Below are 13,045 nucleotides of genomic sequence, written 5' to 3' on the forward strand. Positions count from 1 at the left end.
AGGTTGAAGATCATATATATATATATATATTGAGGACCATCTTATAGGGAATATAATCTCGGTGGCTGGCTCCTGGCTGGGGCAGCCTGCCCAGGGTAATGGAGACAGAACAGGGACTCCATCAGCGCCATCGAAATGGCCTGATATCTGCTCCAAATGAAAAGTATTTTTGGATCTCTGATGATTTATCTTTTTTTTTTTTCCCCTCCCACTCACTTTGATCTATGACAAAACCCATGCCCATCTTGGAGAAATATAGTGATTTCTCCTGAAAACATTTGCGCAATGATCAGATAGATACACTTCAAAATATGAACCTTTTTTTTTTTTTTTTTTAGTTATATTGTCCTTGGAAAAAAATAAAGAGTAATTTAAAAACTCAAGTGGGGGTAATGCAAAGGTATCAGAGTAAGAATTATTTTAAAACCCAGTTATTTATTTATTTCTGCATAGCTGGCGTGTGAGACAGACTGCTGTGTGTGTGAAAGCCGAGAAAGGGATGCACACAGGAGAAGTCCTTCCAGGTATAATTAAAACGGAGCCTTTAGCATTCTTTGATCTCATTTAAAAAGCACAACTCGCAGAAACAAATCACCCTTTTGCTCCGAGTAATATTTCATTTGCTTTTGGAAGAGTTTCACTGTGGTGGTTAACATCCTTCCTAATTAGTGTGCCTCTCTCTCTTCGAGGTGGAGTAATTAGGTCCCACCATGTGAGGTAATGGACTTGGACAGTGTGGATTAGGGAGAACAGACTTGTCCTGTGGCAGTGCACGAGGTATTCTTTCCTTCCTGCCTGCTCGCTGAGGTCATCTTCATTCCTTTCAGCCTAGAGAAATCCCATCTCTTCAATAATGCACTTGCTCTGTTGGTATATCAGAGTACACAGTAGGCTCTGGGTAATGGGAAATGGTGCCAAGCAGCCACAGAGAGGAAAGAGCCTTGCACAGGCCGCTAACCTCCCACTACCCCTATCCCTGCATTCTGGTCCTACTGCATGTTAGCCCTTCCCCATGCACCACGCTTTCTTCTGCTGCTGGGCCTTTGCATATGCTGTCCCCTCTGGTTGAAATGCTCTTCCTCTCCTCCGTCGCTTCCTTGGGCTAACTCCTCGCTGCTCATCCTTCAAACGGGGCTTCCTCTTCCTCTTCCGGGTCACCCGACCCCAATCTGGATTTAGCGGAGGGGTTTAGTGTAGGGTTAGGAGCAGACACTGGAGCCAGAGTGCTTGGGTTTGGATTCCAGCTCCTTCATCTCTCTGCTCTCTGTGACCTTGGGCGTGTCCCTTGACCTCTCTGTGCCTCAGTTTCTTCATCTGCAAAATGGGAGGGGACAAGTACAGACTTGACTGGGTGGCTGTGAGGATTAAGGTGCTTAGAATAGTGCCTGGCTTAGAGGAAGCACAAGTGAGGGTTGGCTATTCCGGTGTGGCTCCCAGGCGGTGTCTGCTTCTCAGACTCCCAGCGCTGACTTTCCTATGCTGGGGTTATACGCTTGTCTCCCTCCTCCGCTCGAGGGCAGGGGTGAGAACGTAAGCCCCTCCGTAGCTCACGGGCCACGCGCAGGGCCAGACACCCAGCAGGGGTGTGGTGCTTGATGCTCAGGAATGAACAGACCCAGGTGGCTTGGACAGGAATCGGAGGCCTGGTGTTTTCCTAGACCCACCTTGCCTCAGACCCGCCTTCTGGACCCGGTCAGATCCCCGAGTGTGTAGTCACAGGCCCCTTGGGGCCTCTCGCTCCCTGACAGCCTGCGGTTCACTGGGTAACACACAACACAATCAGGTCCCCTCTGGCCGAACCTGCACGTATTGGGCAATTTTACAGTTTCGCGTTTCCCTTCTCTAAGAAGAAGGATGGAGTGAAACTAATGGCGGAATAATGGCCGTTCCGATGGGATTTTCCTCCGTGCCACTCTGATTTCCTCAGTCTGCAGTTCCAGTTTAGGATGGGATTTATAAACACCACCCGGGACATCAACTTTGGTTCCGGGCTGCTGCCAAGGGACGTTGCTAGCCCTGCCGCCCCGGCCCCCAGCACAGGGCCTGGCGCATAGTAGATGCTCTGGAAATTTTGTTGACGGACTTTTGTTGTCTGTGCCTGGAATCCTAGTTTCTTTTCTCTGCATCTTGTCCCTTCCCCTTATCTCAATTCTAGCTCGGATAGTCCCTCCTTCAGCCACTTCCTACCCCCCATCCCTCCTACCCCCTATTGTGAATCATCTCTAGGTCACCCTAAGCATCCAAACACCACCTTGCCAAGATCAGAAGCTCCGTGAATTATTTTGATTAGAAAGAATGAACGGCATTTTGTTGTTCCTGTTGGACGCAGAGCAATTTTTCCTTTTGAGAGTTCAACTGCGCGTTGGCAGTTTATCATCCTCTAGTTTAAAATGTTAAGAACTGCCTCAAATCTTTCTTAGAAGTAGGTAAACCCTTAGTTGTTTCCTCTTCTGGGGTCACTGATATAATAGAGGTCACTTCCCCGCCCCCCAAGTTCTCTGATGATGCCAGAGACCATCCTACTGCTGAGCTCTTTTGAATCATTCGGACCTGCAGCCCCTTGAGGTCACTCATTCAGTCAGCACCGATGGTTAGCATCTCCTGTGCTTGAGGTGAGTCAGACATGGGCTCTGTTCGTAGGGAGCTCATACTGTCAGCAGGGAAGGAGAGAAACAACTATAAACAACTCGTGTTTACTGAACACTTACTATGTGCCAGGTACCCTGGCACATTTTACATTATCTTTGTTCAGTTCTTTCATCAACTGCAGGTATCATTATTGCTCCATTTTATAGGTGAAAAAGTTGAGGATTAGAGAGGTTAAGGAAGTTTCTCAAGTATCACAGGCTTGTAAGAGACAGAGCGAGGATTTGAACCTGGGCCTATCTGCATCTGGGGTGCCCAGGCTTCCACAGTGTGCTGTACGTCCATCACAGTACAGCTTTACTCTGAAACATGCTAAGAGGTGTGCAAATGCTCTGCCATGTATGTGCTGTGACCTTGAACAAGTTACTTATTATCTCTTGTCAGTATCCTCAGCTATTAAATGGGGATTCTGAGAGGACCGGGGAGTGAAGGGACAGTTGAGGAACGAAGAGTAGCCTACTGGGATGGTATTGTGGGGTGACCCTGGCTGGAAGGGCAGATCCTGGGGGCCCAGAAGGCTTGGGCTGTGTCCTGGGGAAGCCTCGGAAGGGTTTTCCTGGTGAAAACGAAGACAACAGCGAACACTGTTTGGACGCGACCTTGGTGCCAGGTACCCTGCCAGGCATCTTTCAGGGATTACCTCACTTAATCCTTACAAAAGCCTCAGGGATTGTTCCGCATACCATGGCTCCCGATTTACAGTGGAGGAAACACAGGACTTTGGTGTTAGTACTTGACCTGAAAGTAAAGGGAAGCAGAGAGAGATCACTGGATCTTCAGGCAAGAGACCTAGGTACAAGTCCCAGCGGAGGCTCAGTTTTACTCAGCGTCTCTGAGCCTCAGTTTTCTCATCTGTAAAATGGGTTAAGAATTCACATCTCACACAGTTGTTCTGAGGATCAGTGAGATTTAAAGAAGCAGAAATAACTTGGTTCAGTGCCTGGCGCCGAGCAGTGCTCCATGCAGAGTAAAGTCAGGGGCGCTCGGGGAATCCCGTGTCCTCAGCATCTCTGGCAGTGCCTCTTCATTCTGTGCTGAGACAGAGGATATTCTCACAATTGTATGCAGGGCATTTTGCTAATATAGCCCCAGAATAAACACCCCATTTTCTTCCTTTTCTAACCCATAGTCATGACTAGTCCCTCCTATGGAGAAATTCTGGAGCCACTATTGCCCTCAGTAAGCTTCTATTGCATCTGAAACAATTTCTTTCTCTTTTTTTTTTAAATTAACCCTCACCTGAAGATATTTTTTCCCATTGATTTTTAGAGAGAGTGGAAGGGAGGGAGGAGGAAGAGAGAGAAAAACATCGACCTGAGAGAGACACATAGATTGGTTGCCTCTTGCATGTGCCCCAACTGGGACTGGGGATCAAATCCGCAACTGAAGTATGTGCCCTTGACCAGGAATGGGACCCGTGACCCTCTGGTCTGTGGGCTGACGCTCTAACCACTGAGCAACCAGCCAGGGCTGAAACAATTCCTTAGAGCTGCAAATTATCCTGGTCTGAACTTGGATGGTCTCTGCTTTATAACCTGCTTTTAAGCCACTGCCGCCACCTAAGGAGATCAACCCTAAGCTCCCTGGCTCCCTTGACTCAAGCTGGGGATGTCCCAGGGCCACACCAGTTCAGTCTCCCCAAACACAGTGGCTCTAGACGGCAGTGGCAGATGGCCTGCCAAGATCTGGCTCTGTCTCCTCATTTGCACTTGGGAGGGCAGGGTGGGTGCCAGAGTCCTGTGGGGGAGAAGCCGAGAACAGGCTTGCTGTCAGGTACTCTGGATGGAACCTGAGGGCCAGAGCTGGAGAGGACCTTGGACCCGGGGCTAAGGGCACTGGGATGGTGTAGTGCCTAAAAGCAATCATGGTGGGACCTGGGAGTCATTTTCACAGCTTCAAAATGATTAAGGGCAAATGCATCCCCGTGAAGAAAAGAGTTTTCTTCCTGTCTCCGACGCCCTCCCAGAAGCCCCCCCACAGCCCCACTCTCTTCTCAGGCCCATTCCCAAAGCAAGTGTTAAGCAAAGGTAGGGTTGGGCAGTCGTTTAAGGGTAGAGTGAGCATGGGGAGGGAGGGTCCCCTACAAAGACGGCACAAACTACCACAATGGGAAAATAGGGAATGCCTATTTAGGAGACAAATCGAGGCTCATGTTGGAGGAGAAAACAGAAATGACTGACTCAGCTTCCTTAGCCTATGGATGTGGCTCCTGAGGCCCAGGGAGGGAGAGGAACTTGCTTGGGCTCACCCAGCAAGTAAGGGCAGAGCAAGGGCAAGAACCCAGGTCTACTGGCTCCCAACCCTTTTCCCACTGGGCCCTGCCCCTGCCCTGCTGTGCTGAGGAGTGACTGCGAGGATGAAGGAGGCTCTGAGACGACTCCGGCTCCAGCTCCGGCTGGGCTGTGTGGAGAAATGGTTCTCAGAGACGGATGGGGGGGCTGCCTGAGGTACAGCCTCCTTTCCTGGGGCTCCTAGGCCTCCAGAAGGGGTTGCATCCCGGTGACCACGATGCCAGAAGGGATTATGGAGGTTCCTGTTTGTTTTTATTCTCCTCCCACCCCCTCACCCCGCAGCGAGCATCTGCAGACATAAAGTACATGATGGTTTTTAAAGAAACAAACCAGAACCCTCCAAGAAAAATGCAAAACCCCGGAATCTGCTGTGCTCTGAAGAAAATGCGATGGGTTGATGATCTTTTAAGACACACCGGAGACAGCTTTCTTTTGACAGATGGGAATCGGAGGCTATTTTGCTTCCTCCCCCTTTTCGTGACCGGACCCGATTGTTGTAAAGCGTTTAGCTCTGAAGCCGGGTTGTGAATAACATTGGTTTAACCTGAAATTTAAAGCCAGCGTTCCTCCGCTCCCCGAGACGGGTTTTCCTGCCCCTTGCTCCCCTGAAGCTAGCTTCCAGAATGTTAATTCTGACAGCCATGGTTGACTAAGCCCAGCACTGGGTCTATTACATATTATTTGATTTGGAGTAAGAAAAAAAAAAAAAGATTTAAAGATACCGCACCCCTTCTATACCTTTGTACTTCGGCCTATGTCTGTCCATATATTGAAGCACAGCGTTCACATGGGGCGTTCAGAGTTTTCTCCCGGAACAAAATGGGTCCGGCGTTTCTGTAGCCTGCCTCCAGGACCACGTTCCCCAGGGAGGTCAGACAGCATCTCTGCGGCCCAGATGAGAACCACGACGCCAGCTTCCCCTGCAGGCCTGGAGGTGCGGCCCTGCCTTCGTGCTGGGGATGATTTTCTTGTGTTCACTTTTGTAGCTGTCTCTGAGCACGCTCTGTTTGTGCACCCACTGTGTGCGGCACCCAGAGGCCCGCCAGCTGTGCCCCTGGCCTGGGAACCATGAGTCTTTTTGTTGGTATTTGTGAGTGTTTAGGTTGGTTGGCACATTTATCTTTGCTGGTCTGATTACTTTCCAATGGACAGTTGCCTCTTCTACCGGACATACCTCCAGGGGGACCAGGGCTGGGCCCGGTTTTGCCCATCACTATATGCCTAGCGTGGGCACAGTAGTGCCTGCTCACTAAGATTGGGCGAGGGAATAAGGGATGAATGAAGGAGGTCAGACAGAAGGGTCCTGACATTGGCAGACCAGACCTGTGGAGTGAAGGTGGTTGCCACATGCATTGCTAATTTGTTCATTCCCCCCCCCCCGTCCCCCCCCATAAATATTCCCTGTGGAGAAGACAGAGATGAATTGACTGAGGTTCCCCTTCTCTCCCTCCTACTCCCCTCACCCACCTACGGTAGCTGATAGTGCAGGGTGAAAGGGAAGGGTCCAGGGAGAAAGTGGTCAGAGGGGAAGGCAGCTGGAACATGAAGGAAGGCGTCCTGGAGGAGGCGGCCTGTGTGCTGCAGGCTGTGTCTGTCCCGGTAACGCTGTGCACGGCAGTGAGGACTGGGTTACCTCTTCTGCGGGCATGGTAATCACCGGTGGCTGCCAGGCATCACCTTCAGATGCCCACAGGTGGAAAACTCATGTTGCCATCCCTGAGCTTTTCTGACAAGGAGACTTGGGAGCAGGAATTAGAAAGGATGGCTTGATCCAAAGAGCTAGTGATTCAGGCCCAGGGACTGAGAAATGTGAAGGGATTGTCTCCTAGCCCTCTCTGTGGCTCCCGCTGTTCTCCCATCAAGGCCTTGGATCCTCTGGGGGGAGGGGAGAGGGGCTTCCATGGCTGCCTGGCCAGGGCCTCCTGGGGTCTCTTCCCCTCACTCCCTCTTTTCCTCTTATCTCCTCTCATCTCCAGGCCTTTATACAGCTGTCTCCCTGCCTGGCACTCTCCCCACCCCTGCCCTCTTTGCCCTATTGACCCCTCATCCTCCTCTCTCAGTTCAAGCATGACGCCCTGTTGGAAGACTTCCCTGCCTGCTCCCCCATTGTAGACAGTCCTATGTAAATATCTCCAGAGACCTTTTCTTTTCCTTCCTTTTCCTTTCTTTTCTTTTCTAAATATATTTCTTTATTGATTTCAGAGAGGAAGGGAGAGATAGAAACATCAATGATGAGAGAGAATCATTGATCGGCTGCTTCCTGCACGCCCCCTACTGGGGATCGAGCCCACAACCCGGGCATGTGTCCTTGGCCGGAATCGAACCTGAGACCCTCCAGTCTGCAGGCCGACACTCTATCCACTGAGCCAAACCAGCTATGGCCAGAGATCTTTTGTACTTAGCAGTAGTCACAGTTGTAGTCATAGATCTGTTTGTGTGAGGACTGGACCGAAGTGGGCTGCCCTTTGTAGACTGGGAAGAGGGCCTCTCTTGGTCATCACTGTACCCTCTGTTTTTAATCTCGCCTGGTACAGAGTAAACAGTTTATCAATATTTGTTAAATGGATGAATAAGTGCTTCTATGTTTAGGACCTAATGTCTGAAGTATTCTTCAGGAAATGACAGACTTTAGGCATTTGTTCAGAGTGACCGGGTAGGTGGCATCCACCTTCTCAGTAGAGAAAGCAAAGTGGGGGTTGGGGGTGGAGTTGCTGGCTGGACAAGAGCAGCCGGAGCCATCACAGTCAGGGTGAATGCCTGTAGAGGAGCTGGCCCTTCCCAGCTGCAGTCCTCCACCAGGAGTGCCTGGGTCTCCAAGACAGCCTAGACACTCTCCCCGCTCTGGTGGCTGATGTCCAGAAAGCCAGAGCAGGACACAGCAAGTCTTCTTCCTGGAAGGTTCGGGGCCAGTCCCAGTGAGGCTGCCTCTTCTTGGAGTGTGTGCAGCGTCCTCGGGGAACGGGCCCCCAGGACCCCCAGGGCATGCCCTTGAGTTGGCCTATGCTGAGTCTTTACTCTGTGTTGGGCTTTACTCAGTGACCAGACAGTGACTTTGCACACAGGAGCGCTCAGCTGAGCCACCCTTTCTGAGCCTCCTCAGTGGAGGCAAAGCTCCACCTTTCCTAGACTCTGAGCTTTGAAAGAACCAGGCTGTGGACACCATGGGAGAGGGGTTGAGCTTGCAGACATCTGTGGGAGGATGGCCTGGAGGACAGGGAGAGCCTCCTGGAGGGGCAGAGTTGGGACACGTCTGATGGGAAGAGAAGAGGTGGGCACTGCCCATCTGGGGCAGGTGAGGCCTTGGTGGGAGTTGCCAGGAGCTGGCTGAAGGGAAGAAGCCTTCATTAGGCGTTTTAGCCATGGCTGGCAGGTCGGGAATGGAGAGAGGGGAATATAAGGGAAGTTGGTGGACAGAGAGAAGTCTTGCGAGTAGATGTGGCCTCTATGACATGGAGAAATTTGGTGGGAACACTGTTGGACTAAGGCCAAGGCCAAGCTTTGGCAGGGGTGGCTGGGGCCAGGATGACTGGCCAATAGCAATAGCTTAGGAGGAGCATGTGGAGTCTTCTTCCATTGCGCGCGCGTGTGTGTGTGTGTGTGTGTGTGTATGAGTGTGTGCATATGAGTGTGTGTATATGAGTGTTTGTGTGTGTGTGTATGAGTGTGTCTACATGTGTACACTTGCGCAACACCTAATAGGAGGACTTGCTGGGCAGACACAGGCTGGGCCATGAGCTCCCATATCTTGCTAGTCTTGGTGCTCCTGGGATGGCCATTATAGAAGAAGGGGTGTCATGATATTGACGAGGATGATGTCCTGTGGGCAGGGCAGGGACCCAGCCTATGGTATCCTCCTTGATCATAGTTAATCTGGGGTCCATTTTCTCAGGGTGCTCATGAACCACCTGTGAAGGCTCTTCTTGGGGTGCTCTGAGCTGCCAGCCTATCCAGGGACTCTGAAAGGCCAACACTCATGTGAACCCCAAAGCTGGTGTCTTTGTTCAAATGTCAGACCCTACGTTGCACTTGTCCCCACATAGGACAGCTGGGGGAAATGTCAACTTTGGGCAGCATCTCAGTGACACAGTATCCCTTGGTTTGGCCTCATTCCTCACGTGGGTGGGTTTTGACAAGATGAATGAAGTCTAGGTCGGCAGTGTGCTGGCAGGGAGCGGCGAGGGGGCGGCAGGGCGAACGAGGCCCTGTGTAAGAAGGGCACCAGTCAGGGAGAGCTCTGACGCATGGCGCCTCCTTCAGGGGCAGAGGCAGAGCCAGAGGCTGTTCCTCTGGGCCTAGCTCCCACAGCGTCTCCACTCAGCCCAGCATGAGCAACCTGGTCTTAGAGGCCCCGGGGAATGATGGGCCTGAGGCCATTTCCTCCTGGAAACGGTGGCTTCCTTATTTTCTCTCATTTTGAACAGTTCAAGTCCCAGGCTCACAAAAGATATTCCATCTCATTTCCTTTTTTTTTTTTTTTTGATAATTCATAATATTTTCATTGATATGTAGGCATCATCACCAGAGACTATTACAGTGTGAAGAGCTAACAGCAATAAAGAACACGCAGAGAATTTAATCCTGTACTTTCTTCTTAATTTGCATTTTTGAATAGACAATGCATTTAAAATTCTGCAACAAAACAAAATAAAACAAACCAAACATGTTATGAAAAACTCGCCCTCCCCTTTGTTCACCTCCACTTAGTTTCTCCTTCTGAGTAGGTAACCACTCTGAATGTTTCTCCTGTTTCCTTCCGAAGTTCTTTTGTGTGTATGTGTGTGTGTATTTTATATGCATTTTAATATGTATATGTATTATGTAGACTATATTGTATATTTATATTATATTAATATATATCACATAATTACATATTATGTAATAATAGATATATGACATATATTAATATATGTACATTATATATGTTTATAATCCATTATATAAAATGCATATAAAATCTTGTTTTCTCCAATTTTACTCAACAGGTTGTAATTCTACATGCTGTGCTTTTCTGTGCTTATTTATTTTTCATAGAATAATGTATCTTGAAGTTCTTTTAAAAAATATATTTTATTGATTTTTTTACTGAGAGGAAGGGACAGAGATAGAGAGAAACATTGATGAGAGAGAAACATTGATCAGCTGCCTCCTGCACACTCCCTACTGGGTATGTGCCCGCAACCAAGGTACATGCCCTTGACCAGAATTGAATCTGGGACCCTTGAGTCCACAGGCTGACATGCTGTCCACTGAGCCAAACCAGTTAGGGCTGAAGTTCTTTCCATATCAACTCACAAAGGACATCCTCTTTCCTCTTTGTAGCCACACGGTATCCAGTGGTGTGGCCACATCGTGACTTACTTAACCAGCCCCTACAACATAAACCTTTGGGTTGTTTCCAGTCTTTTGCTATTAGAATCTGAACCTATGTCTCTTCCCATATGTGTAAGTCCAACTGTAAGATAAGTTCCCAGAGGTGCCGATGCTCTGTCAAAGGGAATGTGCACTTGTGGTCTCGAGAGGTTTTTGTCAGATTGTCTGTCCTAAGTGTGTGGCCAATAAGCTTCCACCAGAATGTATGAGAGCATCTGTTTCCCTAACAGCCTTCCTAACAGTGTTTTATCGACTGGCCACATGATATAGTGGCAAATGATCCAGGAAGGGGCTGTGAACTCTGGGACAAAACGGTACCTCCCGGGAGAATGTCAGTGCCAGAGAGACTGTGGCACCTGCTGATTAAGCCTCTGGTCAACCTGAGATCCAGTCCCCAGGCAGATCACTCGATCTCTCTAGACCTCAACTTTCTCAACTGAAAAATGGGAAAATAATTCTGTCTTCCTGGGGTCCTAGTGAGGATTAGATGGGATGATGCACGTAAAAAGGGCTCTGCACAGTGCCTGGCCCGAGGCTGTGGAAGGCTGGCGGTGACTAACCAGCAGGATGACTCTGGCCAGGACCCCTTTGTCTGCTTCTGAGCTCACGGGTCTCTCAGGGCCTCTTCCCGTTCTCAGGGTCTGCCATGTCTTTCTTCTGCAACGTGTGCAAGCCAAACTCATCCTTCCTCTCTCATGCCCACCAAAGGTATTCAGGAGTCTCCGGTGCCCAACGGTCACTCGCTGCCGGGCAGAGACTTCCTCCGGAAGCAGATGCGGGGAGACCTGTTCACGCAGCAGCAGCTGGAGGTGCTGGACCGCGTGTTCGAGAGGCAGCACTACTCGGACATCTTCACCACCACGGAGCCCATCAAGCCCGAGCAGGTACGCTCTGCGACTCACCGCCCGACATGCCTCTGCCCCAACGCAGGCCTGCCTGGGTGTCCTCCCCAGGCGCCTGGCTGCGGGTGGGTGGGAACGTCAAGTTCTACGCAGAGGCGGCTTCTCCTTGTTCTCGGCCAAACTTGGCTGGTCACAGCATCCCACGCACGAGGTCAGGAGGACGTGTTCGAGGCTCTGGCAACTTCTTCTTGCCCTGGTGCCTCTGTCTTTCCTGACGGCCAGGAGGGGACGTGGCTTGTCCAGCTGCTCTGCCATTGCTGAATGGTGGCCTTTCCCAGGGGGTGTGATGATCTTTAGAGCCACGTGAGGTGGTCTCAGGTCATTCATTATCCTGTCAGGGTAAGCATCCTACGACCACATATGGTGGTCCTGGTGGGTGCCCGCTGTCAGCCCTCTCATCAGGTGGCCCTGCCATGCTTTTAGAGGCTGGATCCAAGAGTCTGGAAGTGAAGAAGTGTCTCCCTGGACAATGACCCAGCTAAGTCATTTGCAAGAGAGGGAAGGAAGCAGGAGGAGGCCCCTTGCTGAGCAGCCCCCTGCTCTGCCCTGGAGGGCAGCAGTCTCTGTTTAAGGTCACAGAGATGGGGCCAGAAAGGGTCTGCCCAGTGAGAGGCTCTTGGGCCTGGATAAGGTCCAGATTCAATTCAGGAGACTAGTTCCTGATGCCCAGGCTGTGCCAGGCCCTGGGCTGGTTTCCTTGCGGGCACACGCTGTTCAGACATGACCCCAGCCGGCCGGGAGCTCCCACATGGTGGGCCAGAGAGACCTCTGAGCAATGGCGTTCTCCGAACCTTTCCATCTGGTACTGGTGGTAAGGATGGCCGTGCTGAGCTTCCTCTACCTGCTGATTAGATGATGCTTCTGAAATTTTCTGAAGGAGCCATTCAAAGTCACATAGGCTGTGTGCACGAGCTCTGTCCGTGGTGCTGAGGAGACCTTGGTGATGAGGAGTGTGCAAGGCCTCAGGGCCACCATCCTATGACAGCCTGGCCACCTCTCAGCATTTCCTGAGGGCTCAGGGCTCTCACAGACCATCTATAAACTTTGTTTTCAGATGGGGAAGCCAAAGCCCAGAGAGGCAAAGAGACTTGCCTAAGACCAGACAGCAAGTCCTATATTCACTTCCCAAACATTGAAGAGTGTTTACCAGGTGCATGGCACAACACCAAATGCTAGCGGTACATTCATGAACGAGACAGGCTTGGGCCTGCCCTCAGGGAGTCTGCAGATGTGTGGAAGGATCCCAATAAGAATAACCCAAGGAGTTGTGGATTATAGATGTGCTAGGTGCCGAGGAGGAGATGTCTGAAGTTTTTCAAAAGCATAAAGCAGAGGCTGAGCCGGCCTGAAGGAGAAATTTGCACTTATGCTGAGCCCTGAAGGGGTTGGGCTGAATCAGGAGAAGGGACCTGGGTGTGGGAGATGGTGTCTGGCAGAAGGAAGAGCAAGTGCTAAGGTCCTGGGGTAAGAGAGAGAGGGGAAGGAGTAAAGAACAGAAAGAAATCAAGAGGCTGTGGTTTCGGCGCCGGGCTGCCCAGAGGGGTGGGAGGTGGTGTTGGAGAGATGGGTCTAGTCAAGGAGGCTGTGGTCAGGGCTTTGGTCTTTCTCCTACAGGTGGAGTAAAGTCTCCCCCTTCCCCTCTGGGAAGGACCGTTGTGTGGGCTGGACGGACCTGAGCCCCACACTCTAGCTGCTGGGTTGTAGGGAAAAGAGTCTGTTTCCATCACAAACAGCCTCTCCCACTTCCCAGAGCCCCCCCTGAAATATGGCGGCCAAAGCCACATCTCATTTGACCTAGGAGGAGAAAGAAGAGGAATTTAGTCAGGAAAATTTCTG

General features: G+C 50.8%; 1 protein-coding gene across 2 annotated transcripts in view; it reads left to right on the forward strand.

Annotated features, from left to right (window-relative positions):
• The window catches only part of PAX5 (paired box 5), a 144,946-nt gene that overhangs the window by 49,830 nt on the left and 82,071 nt on the right, over positions 1-13,045 (forward strand). For both annotated transcript variants that reach the window (XM_036433351.2, XM_045579997.1), the window contains exon 6: positions 11,016-11,191. In XM_036433351.2, coding sequence (XP_036289244.1) covers positions 11,016-11,191 — 176 coding nt within the window. The remainder of the gene's footprint in view (positions 1-11,015; positions 11,192-13,045) is intronic.

The sequence above is a fragment of the Pipistrellus kuhlii genome, unplaced genomic scaffold, assembly GCF_014108245.1.
Source record: "Pipistrellus kuhlii isolate mPipKuh1 unplaced genomic scaffold, mPipKuh1.p scaffold_m20_p_12, whole genome shotgun sequence".
Lineage (NCBI taxonomy): Eukaryota > Metazoa > Chordata > Mammalia > Chiroptera > Vespertilionidae > Pipistrellus > Pipistrellus kuhlii.